This window comes from Megascapheus bottae, chromosome 13 (genome assembly GCF_031878675.1).
Source record: "Megascapheus bottae isolate mThoBot1 chromosome 13, mThoBot2.hap1, whole genome shotgun sequence".
Taxonomy (NCBI): Eukaryota; Metazoa; Chordata; class Mammalia; order Rodentia; family Geomyidae; genus Megascapheus; species Megascapheus bottae.
Window position 1 is genome coordinate 15,026,485 of NC_143521.1, and position 22,457 is coordinate 15,048,941.

The following is a 22,457-nucleotide window of genomic DNA, read 5'->3' on the forward strand; positions in this document are numbered from 1 at the left end:
CTGACTCCATTTTGCCATGCTTTTTCTATAATAGATCAAATGACTCCTATTCCCAAATAATGAGATGAGTAGAATCTGGATTATGGCTTAAATCTATACCCCTCATTTCCCACTTTCCTCTCACTAAAGATGCTATGAACAAGCTTCATCTCAACCAACTTCTAGCATTATAATATACAGAATAGGACGAAGGTTTCCTTTTCAGTCAGATAGTTTTTATTGTAATAGATAGAGGGGTCACAGTTATATTCTCCAGACAGAAGGTACATCACTTCTCACACATTGTCAGATTGTTTTAAAAGCTAGTAAATAAAAGAAAAAAAAGACTGTTTTGTATATAATCTAAAAGCTTAAGAGATGGACTAGGCATATAGTTCAGTGGTAGACTGCTTGTGCTTGCCTAACATTTGCAAGCCCATGGGTTCCTTCTGAACAGCACAAGACTAAAGAAATGAGAAAAACTTCTGGCTCTTCCTTCAAGTGATCTGACATGATCTGTGAATAGGGTTTGCTATTACTTGACCCAGAAAACCCACACAGTCACACAGATCAAGAGGTTCAAGTCTTTGTGTTTACTTTAACCCTAGCCATGAAACTACACAGGCTCTCAAGTGTATGCATATGTCTGGAAAGCGACCAAGAATCCAAATGGTGTCATTTTAAAGAAACAGTGAAGCAATGGGGATCATTCTGTGGTGGTGACAGTGATACTGGAAGTTGTTCAGCACATAGTCCACACAGTGGCGGTAATACAAGGTTAGTAGTCAGAAAAAAATACCGAAGTTTGCCTATCTATCCTTAAAACTTTGTTCACTGCTGTAGATTCTCCACATCTACATCCGGGTGAGTGAAAGATTGAGGATGCAATGAACCACCATACTTCTAGAATATTGGTATGATCATCATAGTAGAATGGTAGCAGTGGGTTTTGGGGTACAGCTAATGGATTCGCTGACAGGTTAAATGGATAAAATGAGGCTCTCAGCCTAAGCAAGGGGAGTTAGAATGGTGATATTCACTTTCAATAACAACACAATGGAGAATTTGGCCATGTGAAAAAAGCAAGCAAGGGGCCTGGAGTTTGGCCTAGTGGTAGAGTGCTCGCCTAACATGCACAAAGCCCTAGGTTCAATTCCTTGGTACTACATACACAGAGTAAGCCAGAAGTGGCACTGTAGCTCAAATGGCAGAGCACCAGCCTTGAGCAAAAGTGTGCAAGGACAATGCTCAGGCCCTGAGTTCAAGTTCCAGACTGACAAAAATGAAAAGAAAAAAGCAAACAAGCCAGGTGCTGGTGAGTCATGCCTGTAATCCTAGCTACTCAGAAGGCTGAGATCTGAGGTTGCTGGTTTGAAGGCAGCCTGAGCTGGAAAGTCTATGTATGCAACTCATATCATCAATTTATTACTAAAAAAGCCAGAAGATCACTAGACTTAAGCAAAAAGCTCAAGGACAGTTCCTAAGCCCTGAGTTTAAGCCCCCAGATCAGCACTTAAAAAAAAAAGAAAGAAAGAGGAGGAGGGAAAGTAAGAGAAAACAAGGAAAGGGTAACAATGTTCAACAATGTACTCATTACCTTACTTACATAACTGTAACCCCCTGTACGCTACCTTTACAATAAAAGAAAAGAAAAGGAAAAAGATCTAAAAATACCATTTTAACACAGGACTATCTGAGCTAAAGCTTCCACAGCTGCCCCCTTGAAGACTCAACTGAGTCGGAGCACAACCAAGATGGCGCCCAGGTCTCAAGCATGCACTGAAAGACAGTTTGATTTTGATTATAGTCAGATCCAAGGGAGGACCAACCTGTACAGGGCTCATACCTTCATGGATTTCTTTAGCTGCTTCGCATCAAACACAGCTGGTGGAGTTACAAGAGCTACCATGACATTCCTAAAGTTGCCAGAGAGATCACCCTTCAAATCATCTTTCAGCTCCTAAAATAAAAGCCCAAGGAGAAATATATAAAGTACTTTTCTTTATAGTCACCTCATGAATGATGAGCCTAAGTATCAAAATCAAATGAAAATCATCCACAGGAATAGAGATTTTTAAAAGATTTCTTGAGTATAAATCTATATTTTATGATTGTTTCTAAAATGTTCTGTTTTATAGAGGATTTTTATAGAAGAAAGCCAAATGAGTGGGGTATCAGTGGCTCATGCCTATGATCTAAGCTACTCAGAAGGCTGAAATCTGGGGATTGCAGTTTAAAACCAGCCTAGGCAGGAAAATCCATGAGCTTTTATTACCATTAACCACCAAAAAGTCAGAAGTGGAGCTGTGGCTCAAGTGGTAGTGCACTGGTCTTGAACAGGAATGTCTCAGGGACAGTACCCAGGTCCTGAGTTCAAACCCTAGGACCAGACATAAGAAGGAGACAGACAGACAGACAGACAGAGATGGAAAAGAAAGGAAAGGAAAGGAAAGGAAAGACTCTCTGTATGGGCACCATGATGTCAGATCAATGTATTAAAATTTCCCTGCCCTGATTTGATCAATACACATGTATCAAATGATCACAATATATATATATATATAACATTAAAATAATAACTAACAAAAGCATGACAATAAAATCTCATTTATTGTGTTCTCAATGATTATGATAGCCTCTAAGGACCGTGGGTCCTTTCCTTCCTTCACCAAATAATAACCAGGCAGGAAGCATGGGAGCAGAGGCAAAGTTTATTGGAAAGTGAGAATAAGGATCCAGGGAACCTGAGGGAATCCTCTTAGCTACGATGGGTTGGTACACATTCCCAATGAGGCTGGGCGGGCAGCTTTCTGCCATATGAGGTCTTTATTTAATTTTTGGTCAAGGAGGATGGTGGGGGAGAGGGAGAACAAGAAAGTAAGCCCAGAAATCAGCAGCCTGATGCAGACTCTGGGTTCCTGATTTATGGCCCTTTTGGGTGTATCTCCACTGTTCTGTCATCTGGCTGCATCACTGCCCCCCTCACCCCAAGCAAGGGCGTCTGTCTACTGTGTGAAGCTTATCCCGGATCATCAGACTAGCACAGTAGAATCATAGCATTATTTAGCCTTAGCCTGGAGTCAGGCAGCATCCTGTCACTAACACCTCTTCATCACCCTCTCTACATGTCTGTCACTGGTCAGCCACCAGCAGATCACTTCATTTTTGTAACACTTCCCAATATCTGGGGCTCTTTATTCTTATTCTTATTACTAATAGCATATTTGTCTCATGGAGAACAGAGGAACTGCTTTTTACACTGGAAAATCTCCAGGGTCTCCAAGGGCTCCTGACAAATATCTAGTCAACAAATAAACTGTGGAAGCCCAAGTTTTACTTGTTCTTATGAAGTTAGTGCTTTTCCTTTAAATCACTAATGCTATAATTACTTGCTTCCTTCCTTCTTTCCTCCTCCCTGGCCCCTTTTCCTCCTTTCTTCCCCTTCACAGTACTGAGGAATGCACTCAGGGACTGGCTCTAACACCTGAGTCACCCGTGTGTTTTAGAGTGAGGATCTTGAGCTAGCTGCCTGGACTGGCCTCAAACCATGATCCTCTTGTGTCTGCCTTACAAGTAGCTGGGTTTACATGTGTGTCCCATAACTGCTTTAATATTAGACAAAATTAAAGGGTCACGTGAGAAAGGATTTGTGGCAGAGCTGTTGGGCTGTCCTGGGCTGTGTACACTGTTGAGCTGCATCCCTGACCACTATCCATTAGAGTCTACAAATGATCCCACCCCTCCGCCATCTTTTTGTGATCATCAAAATGTCTCCATTTAAGCTCCTGGGGGAAGCAAACTCATTCCTGACTTAGGGTGATTGACCTAAGGCAAGTTTCTTTATTTCACAGAAACAGAGGCCCAAGGGTAATCAGCCAGAGGGCAAATCAGGATTTGGATTCCAGATTCATTGCTGAATACATAGGTGCCACCTGACCCAGTGACCTAAGCCAGAGCTCTGAGGACACAGTCATGTAGCAGTGACCATGGCATAATAGGGATTTGACTATCAGTCCTGTTAACCACACCATACCTTCTCATACGCTTTGTTATATTCCTTGACAATCAGTTGTCGCTGTGCGTTTGACCTCTCGGTCAGAATGCTGATGAGCATTTTCTCATTTGTTCCTAAATGAAACAAAAATTATTTTACTCATCACTGACCCAGAAATGTTCAGTATCTGTATCGAACAACAATAACAAAACCAAAACAGTAACCAAGGCAGAATTATAGGGATTATAATTTTTAATTTCCAACTTCTCATCAAATTGTGTATAATCTTGGAGAACAGACTAAGCTTCTTCTTTCTATAGAACTGACATAGGGAGAAACACAAACAATTTTCTGCTTTATCTAATGAGATTCAGAAATAACTTATTACTGCCTCTTAGCTCTCATCTCTGTTCAGTCCTAAGGTTTGAACCCAGTCTTATGCTTACCAGGCAGGTTCTTTGGCACTTGTACCACATCCCATGCCCTTCATGGTTTTGAAGGGTTTTTTTTTCTTTGTTTGTTTTGTTTTTTTTTTTAATTGGCCTTGGTTATTGCCAGTATGGGCCTGGATCGCAAGCTTTCTGTTTATGTTTCTGTATATCTTCTATGACAGATGCATCACAAGCATACACAACTTGTTACTGGTCGACATGAAATCTTATGAACTTTTTGTCTGTGCTGGATCTTGGTCTTGAACCATGATCCTCCTGCTCTAAGCTTCCTGAATAGCTATAATTACAAGTATGAGGCACCACGATTGTTTTATCTGGATCTGGCATCTAGATCCTTTTCCCTCTAGATAGAAGGACCTGGCATTTAATAAAAATCTACCATCTGAGCATCTTCTTTTTTAAAATCTCTTATCATAGCTGATAAGCATAGGGTCTCTGGTAGCAGATAGAAATGTTTTAAAGATGAAGTCATTAACCCTTATAGCGTTCATTTCACTTGTCAATGTCATATGGCTTCTAAGTGGTGTGACAAGAATATAGACCCAAATTTCTTTTCTCTTTTTTTTGCCAGTCCTGGGGCTTGAACTCAGGGCCTGAGCACCGTCCTTGGGCTTTTTTCTCAAGGTTAGTGCTCTACCCCACACAGTACCACGTCCAGCTTTTCTATGTATGTGGTACCGAATCCAGGTCTTCATGTATGCTAGGCAAGTACTCTACCACTAAGCCAAACTCCCAGCCTCTAGACCCAAATTTCTGAGCCCCAGATATATTTTCCTATCTCTGGCCACCTCTCTCTAGCATTTCATACCTATATTCCTAACCAACTGTTTGTAAATAAAAGGTAACTGGCCCAGTTTTTTAGATGTTAAAACAAAATCATAGGCTTGGAGAAGATCTCTCTATGGATTGAAATTATAAAAGAGATTTATATGCAGAAATTAGTGAAAAGACAAAGCAGACAAAACAGACAACCCCTCTCTTCACAATTATGAAGAAGACAACCCAGTTGGCAAAATAAAGGACAAAATATATGAAGCAGTTGGGTGCTGTTTGCTCATGCCTATGATCCTAGCTACAGTATATATATATATATATATATATATATATATACATATATATATATATATATATATACACACGATATGTGAGTGTGTGTGTGTGTGTGTGTGTGTGTGTGTGTGTATGAAAGAGGAAGAAAATACATGAGGATATTTAACTGCATCACCAGTTGGGAATATAGAAGAGAGAGTAAACAAATAGAGACTGAGACACAGTTTTAGACCCAGTCAATTGTAAACTCTGGGGAAGTCTATGGAACCCTGTAGAGTAGAAGTCCCCTACGTTGCCAGAAGGAATGCCAGTTTTGACATTCATTTTGGAGAGCAGTTGGGCAAAACTTCAGTGCATTTGAAAATAAGCCTCCTCATCCATTGGGAAATTCTACTTCTTGTCATATTCTAGGAGAAATGCTGGCAAATGTGCACAATGAAACATTAGCAGGAATATTCATTGCAGTATTTTTATACTGTAATAGAAAAGAATTGTAGGCAATTTAAATGTTTCATCAATGTTCCCATTTTATGATGCAGTATGCAATAGACTACTATGCAGTTAGAATTAATGGACTACAGCTAAACATGTCAACATGGATAAATCTCAAAGACATTATGTTCAGGGATAAAAACAAATGACAGAAGAATGTACAGTATAATTCCATTTTATACTGGCTGAGGCCATGCAAAACAATATGAAATTCTGGTTCTGACAGTTTCATAGGAATAAATGCTAATTTAGGATGGTGATTTTTCTCTAGGCAGTGAGTGAGAATGAAATCTAAAAAGAGTGGACCAGGGATTCTATCTGGTACAATGGATTATGATGATTGTGGTGGTGGTGGTGGCAATGGCGGTGATGATAATAATGATTGTCGTGGTGATGATGATGATGATGATAGTAATGATGGTTGTCATGGTGACAATGATGGTGATGATGATGACAATAACCATCATTGTTGGTAGGACCCGAGGTGATAGCCATGTTTAACAAGAAGTCAATGTTATATTTAATACAACTAGGCTCCCTATATTTTTTCTCATTGTTTCATACTTTGAAAAAACCCTGACAATTTCTCTAATTGAGGATACTAATTTGGGCAGACCAATTTCGGGCTCAGAGAGAGGTCTTTCTATTTTTTCCAATAAGAGAAAGGAATCATAAAGCTTCACTCACCAATTCCTCTGATTGCCTTATGAACAGCTTCAGCATCCACAGATGGGCTAAAGCCTGGGTAGTCTCTAATTGTTCCTCGGGGCCCAACCTAGGAAAAAACAATTGAAAAAAATCACACTAGTTCCAAATGATAATGCTGTTCACATTAAATATGCATAGCCTTTTAAAAATCTATTATTTGCGTGGTCAAGTTATTGAAATTATGAAAAAGTGTTGTTTTAAATTTTTATTGTCTTTAGAGACTCACAATGTCACTAAAAATTGCTCTGTCAATAGGAGCATCAGAGATGGAGCATAGTAACCCCAGGCTGCCTTCTTACATGACCCCATTAGATAGGTGACACAGAGCCCACAGCACTGGGTGGGATTCCATGGGAACTGGATTTGCATATTAAGTACCTGGAGCAAATGCTTTATTAAAGACATATTTTCATAGTGTATTATTTCCATTTGGACCTTGTGCTTGCATTTCATTTGATCATTCAATTCATTTCTCTGAGCATGCAGTAAGGACAGCTAGGACAAATGATGCATGGGAATCTTTGGCATACCTTACTACACAGAAAGTAATGAACTGAGAATAGGAAAGGATGGCTGAAACACTTGTGTTTCAAGGAGCTAAAGTTCTCAAAGGATGGCTTATCCATGTGTGTATTCTTATATGCATTTGGGGGCATGTGGCAGACACATAATTCATGCATCTTTCTATCATTTCAGGTGTATCTCAAAAATCTCTTCTCCTGACACCTGCAGATAACATAACTTCTATCAAATGTGTCACAAAAGCTCTTTTTCTCTTTTATGTACCAAATAACAAATAAAAAGCATTGCTTCTCTAGAGAAATAATGAGTAAATCTTCTGGTCGATTTTTTTTGTCAATACTGGGGCTTGAACTTTAGGCCTGGGCACTGTCCTGGACAATTTTGTTCAAGGCTAGTGCTCTGTCGCTTGGGCCATAGCACCACTTCCAGCTTTTTCTATGTATGGGGTACTGAGGAATCAAACCCAGGATTCGTGCCTGCTAGGCAAGCCCTCTACCAATAAGCCAAACTCCCAGCCCCTCAATCATTGGTTTTTGGGTTTTTTTTCTGGTGCATGTTCTGGGATCTGGGATTTGAACTCAGGGACTCATACTTTTCCTTGGCTTTTTCACTTTACTACTTGAGCCACACGTTTATTTCAGGCTTTTTGCTGGTGAGTTGGAGGTAAGAGTCTCATTTATCTGCCTGAGCTGCCTTCAAACCTTGATCCTCAGATCTCAGCCTGTCTTGGATCAGTTCTGATGACTCTGAAAATTGGCTTTAAAGTAGCATCTACACAAAAACAGTACGAATGTTGAACAATTTAACATTCCCTTTGTTCTAGGTGATTATTCCAAGCTCTTTACCTCACACAGAAGTAATTGTGGTTTAAAGACTTCAAGGCATTTGATTCATATTGACCACCATCCTTGGAGAATCCTACTCTAAAGGATCCATAAATGAAAACCCTATTAGGATTGTCTGTTCTAACTCTTTGTTTATAGCATATGCAATTGTGCTGATAAATTCCTTCCTCAAAGCTTCACCCACGTCATAGATCTTCAGGAAAAGCATGCAAATAAAAAAATGCCATGCTACTAATTTTAAGCACATAAATTAGAAACGTGTCAGGAAGCTGAGAAAGATTGTACTACCAAAACAACAAACTATTCTAAAATTGCTTAAGAAACTATTAGAAGAGCAGTCACAATGGTGGTGAAAACACACACACACACACACACACACACACACATATATATATATATATATATATATATATATATATATATATATATATATATACTTCGCTGGCATATTTTTTAATCCTTTGAGTAAATGTCTATATCGGAATAATGTTTTCTTTTCAAATAGGATTTTCCTGTGAGGTTCCTGAATTATGTTGGCTCTCTGTCTTGCATGGCTCTGCCTTCATTTAGGCTCTTCTTAACTGTTTAATATTTTCATGAAAGGATATTATCTTGTCAAATTAAAGGGAATGGGAAATTAATGTTCTGGATCAGTAAAAAATGTTAGCATATTAATTTCATAGTTTGACTTGATCAATTTATTTCAATATAGTCAAACATTTGTTTAATCTTAAAGTACTCAAAAGCACTTTACATCTTAAAATTATTACTTCACATTAGAAACGAGTGGTGCATGTATTAGATCTCAAAACACCAATAAGAAATCAATCACCTTAACATCATCTTAGGAGAATTTTGGTAACCCCACTGCTTAATAAATATTTCAAAATTTTTCAGAGCCAACTGGCTTCACTTAAGTTCTATCTACCTATGAGTTTTTGTTTCTTTTATCCATCCACTGTCCATCTCTGGCATTCTAAAAGGGTCACTGTTGGATATTTTCATGCTTCAATGTCAGTACAGTGTCAGATACTTTATGTGTGTTAAGTAGAACAGCACAGAGGGCCCTGATACATACAGGAAGTCTTTCATGTAAACAGCACAACAGTTTAAGTTTGGAAAATTTGCTCCCAGTCCACACAACTAGTTAAACAGCAGAGTCTGAACATAATTCAGTATAGATGGTTCTAGTTCACTCTTGTTGTTTCTTGAAATACAGGCTCTACATCTTCTAGGGTTATAGTATAAAATCATGACCAGGTCTTATCCTGAATAGGATATACTGTGAATCATATTCTGATAGACCAGGTGCTAGATTGAACATGTTTAAAACTCTCCACATGATTCTGTACTGTGCAGGTGGTTACCTTAGCTGATTCTGAACATAAGGTAAAATTGTGGTCAAATTCTAGTTATTCATGGATTGTGAAAGCCAAGGGTTTGCATTCTAGCCATGACCTTTACACTACCCTCTGCCACCTATGAATCAAAATATGCTGTTATTCCAGTATACAAAATTAAATCCAGATAAAATTTCTGACCCACTATGCAATTTTCTATCTAATAAGAGTTAGATAAAGAGAAACAACTCATTTGGTTAAAAGCAGAAAACTACACACATGCCCCTAAGTATAACAACTTGAAAGAGCAAAATGTCAATCCTGGGGCTTGAATTCAGGGCCTGACTATTGTCCTTGGGCTTTCTCAAGGCTAGAGCTCTACCACTTGTATGTGGTACCAAGGAATCGAACCCAGATCTTCATGCATGCTATGCAAGCCCTCTACCACTTAGGCCAAACTCCTGGCCCTGGGATTTTTTTTCTAGTTATTTATTTTGTGGTGGTAAGAATCAAACCCTGGACTGAATGAATGGTAGGCAATCTTTTTAAGCACTGAGCAATAGATTTAGACCAGAACATGAACATTCTGAAGTAGAATTCTAGTAAAATATTTCAATTTATTTTAGTTACTTCAATGAACAACAATACAGTATTCATTAGATAAACTTTTACTTCAATGAATAACAATATAGTATTCATTAGATAAACTTAATTGTCCGGGTCCTTGAGAAATGTCTATATAATTTTAAAAGACCTTACCATAAAATTAATTAATGGTATCTTTTTACTCTAATATATGCAATACAACCAAGTGCTTATTTCCATTTTTTGTGTGTGTGCCAATTCTAGGGCTTGAACTCAGGGCCTGGGCACTGTCCTTGAGCCTTTTCAAGGCTTGTGCTTTTACCACTTGAGCCAGAGCACTGCTTCCAGCTTTTTCTGCATATATGGTACTGAGGAACCTAGGTCTTTGTGCCTGTTAGGCAAGGCAAGCACTTGACTATTAGGCCATGCTCCATTTTTTGAATTGAAATAAATCTTATAGAGATTATTTGCTTCAGAACTCAACTAATCAGGAGAGCCCAGATTTAAACTTCTATATAAATAAGTGGTGTGGTCTAGCCCATATCACTTCACCTGGTGTGTGTGTGTGTGTGTGTGTGTGTGTGTGCAAAAAAGTGAGCAAAAAGTCATGGTTCTTTCCTAGGTATGGAAGGAAGAATCGGATGATGAGCTCACTGCTTCAGGAATGTTGGTATGTTTATAGCCAAGTGGAACTGTCTGCATTGCCTGATTCATTGCAGCATGACTACCTTGCCACTTAGCTTACCATTCAGTACTTGACTGAATTCATTTCTAGTAACCCAGGACCCAAACATAGCAGCAGTGCTAATGTAGGACAGCACATAAATCTCTAATATATAAATTACACTATCACATAATGTGTTAGATATGTATATAATACCATATATTGCATATTATATAGTATATGTGACTATATACTATATATTATATAGCCATATATTATATCCATCTATATTCCATAACACATTGAGTTGTTTTCTGTTCTGCAAACTTGATCTTTAGGTGTCTCCAAAAGGAAAGTTATGCTGGAACCAGCTCCAAATAAATTAAAGCAAGAAATATCCAAGTAAAGGAGGGAAAATAGGAAGAGGTGTTTATAGTTAGAACAAACGCTGCTACTTATACTATGCCAACAACTATGCTAAGCACATTTTCTGCATTTCTTTATTTGGTATTGGTATTTTGAAGATACTGGACAAGCTGGTACTTAGGAAATTTCTGTTGCCACTTTAAGAGGCTACTCTGCCCTACACACACATACACACACACACACACACACACACACACACACACACACACACACACACAGACTTGTACTTATTTCTTCATGGACTGAGTTAACAAGAAAGTGAATGTATTCAAAGAAAGAAAGGAGAAAGTCGAGATACCAACTCTGTTCATAGACATAAACTGCAGCCCAAACTACAGAGCAAAAAAAAAGCAAGTTCAGGTGTATTTTGAAGGTGAGGAAAAAACACATCACGCATCACTGCATAAACCCTAGAAAGGCAACAAAAAATTAAGGCTTCATTTTAAAGCCTTGGATAAAACTTCTAGACTCAGGCTCTCAAAGAGCCAGACAGAAGCAATCATTCTCTGAAGCTTCATTATGCAAGGAAAAAAGTGGAGTAGATTCCAAAAAGGAAAGTGATAAAAACTTAGGAAATGTAAGATTTCTTGTTCAATTCTTCAGACCTTGAAATGATATAGTTAAGTGAAGCAGGTGGCACAGACCAAATTCCCAAAGTACCTTTGCTCACCACTCTAATCACATTTACACACAATGTGATCTTATTTGGATACAGGTTTATTTCAAATATGATAGTTGGTTTTAGGTCATAGTGCACTAGGATGGGCCCCTAATCCAAGATGATTGGTGTCCTTCTAAGAAGACAGTCCTGTGAAGATACAGATAAACAGAGAGCATGTAACGTGAGGATAAAGATAGACTAGACTAGCCAACCAAGGACTGTCAACACTGGTCGGCAAGGGAGACAGAAGATGCTCTCCCCAACTAGGAAGGATTATGGAAATGAAGCTAATTAATCCATTGAAAAGGCTACAGGAGACTTTCCTTTTCTTTCCCTGTCCTGTCCTGTCCTATTCTATCCTATCCTATCTTCCTTTCCCCCAGGGTGAAAACAAAGCTTAACCACTGAAGATGACGTAAGACCCTTTTCAGCTTGGAGTGGGAGACTCCAAGTGGGGCACTCTACCACTTGAGCCACAGCACCATTTTTGGCTTTTCTATGTATGTGGTACCAAGGAATCAAACCCTGGTCTTTATGCATGCTAGGCAAGCACTCTACCACTAGGCTAAACTCCCAGCCCCAAAGCAGCCTTCTAAAGTGGAAAGTCCTTTACAATCTTGCAGCTGGCTATTTCTGCCACATGCTTCCCTGTGCTGACAACTCCCTTTACAGCTCAGCCTAGACTTTGAGCACTACTAGTCTTGAATAATCCAGGTCTACACCATGTGTCAGTTTTGGTATCTTGCCTATTAAGCTATTATTACTTCCCAAGTCACATCATCTCCCATGCAACATTACCATGGTACTTTACATATTGCATATTTGCATATATTTGCATATGCTTGCATATCATTTTACATCTTCCTGTTCGTTCTTCAAAACTACACTAGGAAGTAGGTACTATTAGAAACTTATTTTGTAAGAAAGTTGTTTTCTAAGGGAGGGGATGCAGGCATGGATAGTAGAAGAAAGCTGTTCAAAGGTCATGTAGGTCATTTGTGGAGGAGAGGATTGATTAGAACCAGGCAATTTGGTTCCAGTCTCCATATACTTGCCTGCTGTCCAATGCTTCCTGGATCCATTTTATCCTTGTCAAAGACACCAACAGCTACTAGAAACTTGAGAGTTTCCCATGAGTCATTTGCTTCCCATTCCCTCCAAATCCAAACTGTCAGGAAGGCCATCTCATGTGCCCTCTCCCAGCAGCCTTTACGGAGCTCCGACACTTTTCTACCACTCTGCCTGGGCCTCTCATAAGTGTCACTACCGCTACTCAAATTCACTTCCAGGATGCAGTTGAAGAATTTAATCCGAGAGCTGGAAGTGAAGGGAGTCAATCTATGATCATGGAGAGAGGGACAGATATGAAGTCTCTGCCCTTTTGACTTACTGTTTTAACTCATGTGAAATTTACATATTCAGCTTACTGTAGAGTACCCTAAAATACTTATTATTTTTTCTAACTGTTTTGCATTTCCCCCCCAAACAGATTTTCAAGAAAATGAAATAATTGGCTCAATTCACATTACTTGCTCTTGAATTTACAACTGTTCTTTCATTGTTGCCTCTGATTTACCACATCTTCTGCTCATTAGATTTATAATTTATATTTTTATCCTGATGAAAAAGGAAAAAAACAACCCTCCCCATTCATGACTGGGCTGGACCAGGGAGTGGCAAAGAACAACTCTTCAAGTTCATTCCCTTCATTCTTAGGAAGCCTGGCGTCTGGCTCTGGTTGGAGCCTGTATCTTTCCAGGCTTCATCCTAAAACAAAGCATTAATGTTTAGATTTGAGATCCAGGTTGAACCTGTTTTTCCTTTGCTTCCTGCAGAGGGCAAATTGTCTGTGTGCCAATATTTGCCTAAGGAAGCTCCAGGGGACATGTATAAAACCATATTTTACACTGCTGGTTGCAGTCAGGTTGCAGATCCACTAGCCAAGAAGAAAAGCCCATTCTGCTTGAGAAGTGAGAAGTCAGTTGCAGAGAAAATGGTTTGGAAGCCTGATCTTCCATTCTGGACTGGTGGTGGGTGGGAAAGAGGCCTTCTAGCACAGGAGGAGGAACACGACACATCTGCTCCAGTGAACTCAGGCAACCAACTCTACATGATTAACTCTGCACCATCAGCAAGAGAAAGAAAAGTATAGTAGGATCTCCCTGTCCAAGCATGAAATAGGAAACTAAACAGGACTTTCAGAATGCCCCAATGTGCCAATCAATAGTATCAAAATGCCCAATGTTGGTCTCATGCCTAGAATAGAGTGGGAAAGGTTTTCAGCTTCCCCTAAAGTCTTTTCATCTCAGCATACTGAGTGTTCTGCCACTAGTGCCATTAGTCTGGGTTAATAGCAGAAACAAGATGGCTGGATCCTTAGCTACTAAAGAAAAGAGAGGGTCAAGTAAGAAAGAAAGGCTGTGAAGGATCACATTATCATGGAAAGAAGTTTCTACTTTATGTCAGCACTTCTTCTCTCAACAGTCTATAGATAGATAGATAGATAGATAGATAGATAGATAGATAGATAGATAGATAGACAGACAGACAGACAGATATGTTGGTTATCAACCTTGGGGCCCTGTACAGGATAGAATTATTGCCAAGCAACACTCTCAGCCCAAAATGTCTGGGTTATTTCTTTTACATGACTCCCACGGTTTCAAATGATTCTCTTTGCCAGCCTTTGTTTACTACAAAACATTGGCTCCTTTTCCCAATTTTCCTTCACTATTAAAGATAAAACTAACAACCAGTTCCATAAGTATGGGTATAATTTTATTATAAAACAAAGAAATAGGGTCTTTTGAAAACTGTGCTTTAATGTGAGGGAGATACATGTGGTAAAATAAGTAGTATCTCTGGTCTTGAGCTTGGTTCTTGGCACAGAATTTCAAAAACCCTTGGAATTTCCTGAGTGGCCAGAGTGTCATTGTTCTGCTGCTGAAGTGAACCACAGAGGGCCCTTAGTCAACTTCAGACCCGAGATGGTCACCAGGGTACCAACCAGGGTCTTTTTTTATTTTTATTTTTTTGTATCTCTTGACACTTCAAGATATTTATTATGTGTAAGCATGTGTTCTTCATGTTTTTTCCTTCTCAGAAAGCAGACCTTACATTATCTGACATTAGGGTATATATTTGTAACCATGTACCTTAATCTTTGACGACAGTAGAGTAATACCTCTCAAAGGTGTACTGGTCAACCAGGGTCTTATAAGCTAGAATTTTGAATCAGCCTGATCTGGGAAGGAAAAGGAGGTTGGATATGGAGCTCAGTAGGGTAGCACATAATTTAATTAAGCATGTTAACATAATGAAGCAGATTACAACTATGCACCCTGAGGCTTTGAGGCTTCCTCCTTGTTCAGACAATGAAGTGCAGGGAGAGTGCCGCCCCCTGGCGTCACTGAAGAAGGGAACCGGTGTTCAACTGCCAAAACTTGTCCCGATCTTATCCTGTTTGTAACTCTTTATAACAAATATGTGTTTTAACGTACAGCACTTTCACAACGTTGTCTGGGTCACGCTAGCGAATTTTGAATTTGAGGACATCATGGCTTTCCTGAATTTGTAGTCTACATCAGTCAGTAGTGTGAGAGACACCAGGAAACGGTGACACTGACACGTGTCAGAAGTGAGAACACTCATGGGACATGATAACTTACACAGGGCTCTAGGCATTCACACACAGTGAGTCCAAAGAAGGATACCCTTCAGGAAGCACCCAAACAACATAATGCCTCTGTGCCTCTCGTCATCTCAAATAACATTTAGCAAAATGAACTCCAGGAAATGGAAACAAGAGGCTTTTCTCTTTTCTTTTTTGTCTTGGTAGTTCATTCATCTGTCCTTAGGGTAAGGAGAAGCAGAGAAATGGAGGGATAAAGGGTGAATAAATGCAGCGGTGATGTTCACTAGACACTATGCTGAAAATGAACTTTACAACTTGTGGGTGAGGACAGGAGAAAATCTGGGACAAGAACAAAGAGAGGGATGACATTGTCCAAAAAGAAATGTACTCAGTATCCAACGTACAAATTGGTGGCCCTTTTGTATGTCACCTTTATAATAATCTGTAGTTAAAAAAAAAGAAGTGAGGGTGATCTGTGGAACAGGGCTTTAGAGAAGATCAGAACTGGATTCTATCCAGTTCACTCAGAAAGGTGACACAGCACTGTTTCTTTAAAACTATATGGCTCTTTAAACATACTCTAAGTATTAAAAATAAGGGTAATCAGAAAAATGCTTTAAGGATAAGAATCTGTTTCAGATGTCTCCATGAAAACAGTTCCAATGGAGGAGAGACACTGTTGATTTGAAATAAAATTAAGCTCCCAAACAGACAGAAGCTCCTTTATTCAAACACTTGCAGGGGTATTATTTAGCAAGGAGAGTTTATAGAATCAAAATAGTATATATACGAAAAAAGTCAGTTATTACAACTAAACTTTACTGAATGCTCAATCACTCCACATAAAAGGCTGAGATAAGGAGCATCATGGCTCTAGACCAGAAGCGGAAGACTAGACCTGAAGACTATTGAGGAACTCTTATTGAGAGACCTGAAGAATCTCTATTGAGGGAAGCTAGACTTGGTGGCACATGTCTGTGATGCCAGCAACAAAAGAAGCCTAAAAGTAGGAAGATTGTGGTTCAGGCAAGTACCCAGGATGGAATGCAAGAACCTATTCTCAAAGGAACTAGAGAGAAAAGGTTGGCTACATGGCTCCGTGGTAGAGTTCCTGTCTAGTAAGCACAGGGCCCTGAGTTAGTTATACACATAATACATACATGCATACAAACAAACAATACACACACATAGTAATCTGAAGAGACTTTTAAAATTATTGAATTCTAACCATTTGGAAGTGTGCAATTTTATAATAGTGAGACTATTCCCTAGGACTTCATTTTTGCCTCATGTGACTCTTATGGCCTCTGGCGGTCATTCTCTTCTCTGTTTCTATGACCGAGTATTTTAGATACCTTACCTAGATGGAATCATGGTCTGGTGGTACAGTGCCTAGCATGATCAAAACCCTGAGTTCAAACCCTAGAACAAGTTTCTAGCCAGGCACTAGTGGCTCATGCCTGTATCCTAGTTACTCAGGATACTGAGGTCTGAGGATCTCAATTCAAAGGTAGCCTGTGCAGAAAAGTATGTGAGACTCTTACCTCCAATTAACCACCAGAAAACTGGAAATGGAGCTGTGACTTGAGTGGTATAGTGCTAGCCTTTAGCCAAAGAGCTCCCGGACAGTGCCCCAGGCTCTGAGTTCAAGCCCCACAACCACCAATAACAAGTTTCTATAGTCTCAGCAAACTGAGACTAATAAACCTAAAGTAAGTCACATAATATTTGCTGACATAGCATGTGACAATGTTTCATTTTTTTTTAAAAAAAAAGGTAAAGAAAGATCCATTGCCCATGTAAACCTTGTTTTGTTTAGCTATTCATCTGTCCTTTTACTCTGTCCTTTTACTTTTGCTTTGACATCCTGGATCCAGTGAGGTGCAGCCAACTCCATGATTTTAGTGCCATGAGATCCACATAAGGCTTCTAACAAGTAAGCTGTGAGATAAAAATCAGATGTTGGTTAAAACTGCTAAATGTGTGAGCCTTTGTTATGGTTGCAAGAGGATACAACTCACCCTGTCTCAAACTCATTGGGTCTTTGCAGTGAGTTCTTTGCAGGTGTCAGCTGAAAAGGCTGGTCAACCAATTCCCTGCCAATTTACTAGTGGATGAGGGCTGGCATTTGGCTCGCATGTCACTGCTAGAGAGTTACACCAGGAAATGGGGATTTCAGAGCTAGAAACAAGAAATCTCCACTCACTTCCTAGCCAGCAGGGTACAGGCATAATGTGAGTCAAAGGCTGCTCACATGTTTTTTTTTTTGAAAATTTCCCCTTCCTGGTACTTACAAAATATAATAAATGCTCCTGGTTTAAGAAACACACTAGCGGATTGGGAGTTTGGCCTAGTAGTAGAGTGCTTTTCTAGCATGCACAAAGATCCAGTTCGATTCCTTGGTACCACAAACAGAAAAGGCCAGAAGTGGTACTGTGGCTTAAGTGGTAGAGATAGTCCAAGGACAGAGCAATGAGGCAATGCAAGCATTACATAAGACACGATGTTAGAAATGAACTTAACAACTTGGGGGAGAGGGGTATCAGGGATGAGGGAAAGTGGGAGAAACCAAAGGAGGGGGTAGCACTGTTCAACAAGAAATGTACTCATGCCAGACACGGTGGTTCATGCCTATATTCCTAGCTACTCAGAAGGCTGAGATGTGAAGATCAAGGTTTAACGCCGGCCCAGGCACAGAAGAACCTGAGACTCTTATCTCCAATTAACCTCTAGAAAACAGGAAGTGGGGCTTGGCTTAAGGGTAGGGTGGTAGCCTTGAGCTGAAGAGCTCAGGGACAGTGCCCAGCCGGGATTCATGAGTTCAAGTCCTATGACCCACAAAAGAAAAAAGAAATGTACTCATTATCTTACTTATGTAACTAATGCCTCTGTATATCAACTTTACAATAAAATTAAATTAATTAAAATTGGTATATATTTAAAATGCATACTTTAAAAATTTGTACCTTTGGATGGCTGTGTATATTTTCAATAAAGTCTTTTTGGTAATACATACAATTATCCTCAGTCCCATGTTACTCAAGCCTTATGCAAGTTTATCTAGGACACATTTTCAGTAATGGAATTATTGCATTAGAGGATATGTGCATTTAAACACGATAGACTCAGACTTAACATTATCCGGTCACACCAATTGGATGCTCCATGAAGAGAACATGTAAACATCTGTCCTGCCCACACTCTGTGTGACAGGTCTTACTGTGCATTGTTTTCGTCTTTATAATTTCATAGGTAGAAATGGTATCTCATTATTATCTGCATTTCTCTCTCTCTTTTCCTCCTTCTTTCCCTCCCTCCCTCCCCATTCCCACTCTCTATCAGTACTGGGGCTAGAACTCAGAACTTCAGATCTATCCCTTAGCTTTTCTGCTCAAGGCCAGTACTCTACCACTTGATTCATGGCTCCATTTCAAGATTTTTGGTGGACAGTTGGAGATAAAAGTCTTAAAAAACTTTCCTGCCTAGACTGGCTTTGAACCTTGATCCTCAGATGTCAGACTCCTCAGAAGCTAGTCTTATAGGCATGATGTGTCAGTGCCTGACCTACATTTCTCTAATTTGCTGCGAGGTACCATATCTTTTCTTATGTTTATTTATTTTCAAGTCCTATTTATGTCCTTTGCAAAAATTTCCACTGAATTTGTTTCTTCCTTTTTCCTTACTCTTTTCTTCTTTTCTTTTCCTTTCCCTCTTCCTCCTCCTCCTCTCCTCCTCCTCCCCCTCCCTCTCCTCTTTTTCTTCTTCCTCCTCCTGCTCCTCCTCCTCCTCCTCCTCCTGTTCCTCCTCCTCCTGTTCCTCCTCCTCCTCCTCCTTCTCCTCCTCCTCCTTTTCCTCTTCCTCCTCCTTCTCCTTCTTCTCCTTCTTCCTCAGTGTGAAGCTTGAAGTAAGAGTCTGGGTGCTGTCCCTGAGCCTTAGTACTCAAGACTAGTGCTCTCTAAGGAACAGCTCTACTTTTAGTTTTCTGGTATTTAACTTGATAAGAGTCTCACAGACTTTCCCTGCCCGGGGGCTGGCTGGCTTCAAATTGAGATGCTCGGATCTCAGCCTACCTAGTAGCTAGGATTACAAGTGTGAGCCCCCAGTGCCTGGATTAAGTTTATTTCCTAAAGTTGCTTATATATTAAGGAGTTAAATCTTTTCTCTGATGTCCTACAGACATTTTCCCCAAGGGTTGTCTTTTCTAATCTTCTATTCATCTAATATTTGCTGTCACAATTATACATGTAGAGCTAGGTAAACAGACTGATGCTTTTGTTTTAGGTTTTTGGTTTGGGGTTATGGTTGTAATTGTCTACTTTATTTCAAGATATTTTTTTGGGTCAGGCTTGAGGCTTGAACTCAGGGCCTGAGCACTGTCCTAGGGTTTTTCTCAAGGGTAGCACTCTACCACTTGAGCCACAGCACCACTTCTGGCTTTTTTTCTGTGTATGTGGTACTGAGGAATCAAACCTTGAGCTTTGTGTATGCTAGGCAAGCACCCTACCACTAGGGCAAACTCCTGGCCCCTTCAAGATTTTTTTTAAGTGAAGTGTAGGCAGGGTGACACATGTGCAACCTCTCAGACACTGGAAGGCAGAGATTAGGTTCACTATGTTTCATCATCTTGGTGCTGGTGTTATAAGCTGGTGTCACCTCACTGGAATCCTAGGTGATGATTTTTAGTCAACTTTCAAAAAAATCTTACATGATATTTTGATTTTCTATATTTTTACTTGACTCAAAAAGGTTGCTATGTTAACCAGGTGCCAGTTGCTCACACCTGAAAGCCTAACTACAGAAGAGGCTGAGATCTGAGGATTGTCGTTCAAAACCAGCCCGAACACAAAAGTCCCTAAGACTCTTTTTTTGTGGTCAGTCCTAGGCTTTTAGCTCAGGGTCTGAGCACTGTCCTTGGGCCTTTTCAAGGCTAGAGATCTACCGCTTGAGCCATAGCACCACTTCCGGCTTTTTCTATGTATGTGGTACCTAGGAATTGAACCCAGGTCTTCGTGCATGCTAGGCAAGCACTCTACCACTAGGTCAAATTCCTAGACCCTTTCTGAGACTTTTATCACCAATTACCCACCAGAAAACTGGAAGTGGTGTTGTGTCTCAAAGTATTAGAGTGCTAGCCTTGAGCTGAAGATCTCAGAGACAGTGCCCAGGCCCAGAGTTCAAACACCTTGACTAATAATAATAATAATAAAAAAGTTGCTGTGTTCCAAGGTTAAGAATTACTTACCCACACAGATGCCATGATGTCCTATACTTTCCTTGAATGAAGATTATGCTGACCTATTAAAAGAAAAAGAAAAAAAGCAACTAAGTTGTATAAAGCTGTGATTCAATCTAATTCTTGCTCTTCAATCCAGAAAACATAAGTCAACTAATAGAGAAAAAACTCAGGAAGAGGCTGCATCTTGGATACCACTTACTAAACCATTATGGGACACCCGCTATCTCAAGAGACTGCCCAGTCCCTCAGAGAGCACCACAAGGTCCATGGACAAGCTCTACATAAGGGGCTCAGGACATGCTTCCAGGCAGTCTGGATTTTACCTACTTGAACCAGATGCAGTCGTGCATATGTATAGACCAGCTACACAAGAGGCTGAGACCAGGAAATTGTTTGAGCCCCAGAGTTTGAAAGTGTAGATAATATAGCAACACACACACACACACACACACACACACACACACACACACACTCCAGTAGAATTATGTATATTACTAACTCCTGTAAGGCACATTGCCATCATAAGCATTCTGGGGGTAAAAAAAATGGAAGAAAGAAGGAAAGAAGAAAGGGAGGAAAGAAGAAGGGAAAAAAGGAAAGAGAGAGGAAAGGAGACGGGAGGGATGCAGAGGGAAGAGAAGGGAAAAGGAAAGGTGGGAAGGGGAGGGGATGGGAGGGGAGAAGGGGAAAGGAAGGAGGGAGGGAGGGGAGGAGAAAGGAAGGGGAGGGGAAAGGAAGGGGAAGAAAGGAAGGGAAAGGTAGGGAAGAGAAGGATTAGAAACATCAGAAACATCTCTCTCCTGGGAAACCAACACAAATCTGAGCTGGATTCAGCTGGATTCAGCTGGATTCAGCTGAGTCCTTGTCCTTGATGGTAAATCCTCTGTGTTCATTTGTGCATGGCCCTAAGGATACATGCTATTATAAAAGAGACCTGACTGCTTTCGGGAGCCCCTTCCCATCCTTGGAAGATGCAGAGGCAAAAGGGTCTGTGCTGAGAGATTACAGGCATGCTTTCCATATGTGGACATTACTCAAGCATGCTGGCTTGTCTCCAAGATTGATTTAGAAGTGCTCCCACCCATCCTGGGAACAAAATATTCTAAAAGTACAACGATAGCCTCAGAGCAAAGTTCAACAGGAAATCGTGATAATTCCGAGAAATATTTAGCCCAGGATTTCTCAGGCCCTCAGTTGTCTGGACAGTGGACTCTGTCGTTTCAGATTCCATCCCTTCATCTCTCTATAAGGTCCACACTGACTACTTTGGGCTTTCTCTCGTATTATAGTTTAAGTCTGCAATGTCCTGCAAAGGCACAGGTGGTGAATGAAGGCTGGGTTGGAAATGTCGCAGGGTTCAGAGCTGGCGCTTCTGGGAAGTGACTGGATCATCAGGGCTCTGACTTCCTCATGGCAGGGATCCATGAGTGGACTCAAAATCTGGTGGCCACTGGGATGCAGTGGAAACTTAGGAGGTGGGAGCTCGTGGAAGGGAGTTAGGTCATCTGGGCATGCCTTTGTGGGGACACATCATCTCCCTGCCCTTTCCTGCCTCTGTCTTCATATATTTCCTGATAGTCACCAAGAGAGCAGCCTCCTCTGTCACCACCATGGTCTGTCATGGACGGTTCATTCTCTTGCCATAGCAATGAAACTGTGAAACTTTTCTTTAAAAAATGTATTGCTGGGGCCCGGAGATTGGCCTAGTGGTAGAGTGTTTGCCTAGCATGCACGAAGACCCGGGTTCGATTCCTCAGTACCACATATGTAGAAAAAAGCCAGAAGTGGTGCTGAGGCTCAAGTGGCAGAGCCTTGAGAAAGTCCAAGGACAGTGCCCAGGCCCTGAGCTCAAGCTCAGGACTGGCAAAA

At 40.4% G+C, this 22,457-nt stretch overlaps 1 protein-coding gene across 4 annotated transcripts in view; it reads right to left on the reverse strand.

Moving 5' to 3' along the window:
- The window catches only part of Anxa3 (annexin A3), a 52,195-nt gene that overhangs the window by 27,132 nt on the left and 2,606 nt on the right, over positions 1-22,457 (reverse strand). For 3 of the 4 annotated variants that reach the window (XM_090343369.1, XM_090343367.1, XM_090343366.1), the window contains exons 2-5: positions 20,595-20,647; positions 6,655-6,742; positions 4,013-4,107; positions 1,826-1,939 (exon numbers count right to left, since the gene is read on the reverse strand). In XM_090343369.1, coding sequence (XP_090199495.1) covers positions 1,826-1,939; positions 4,013-4,107; positions 6,655-6,742; positions 20,595-20,609 — 312 coding nt within the window. In that variant the 5' untranslated portion in view covers positions 20,610-20,647. Of the gene's footprint in view, positions 1-1,825; positions 1,940-4,012; positions 4,108-6,654; positions 6,743-20,594; positions 20,648-21,522; positions 21,548-22,457 lie in introns of those variants that run through there. The other variant, XM_090343368.1, reaches the window with a different exon arrangement.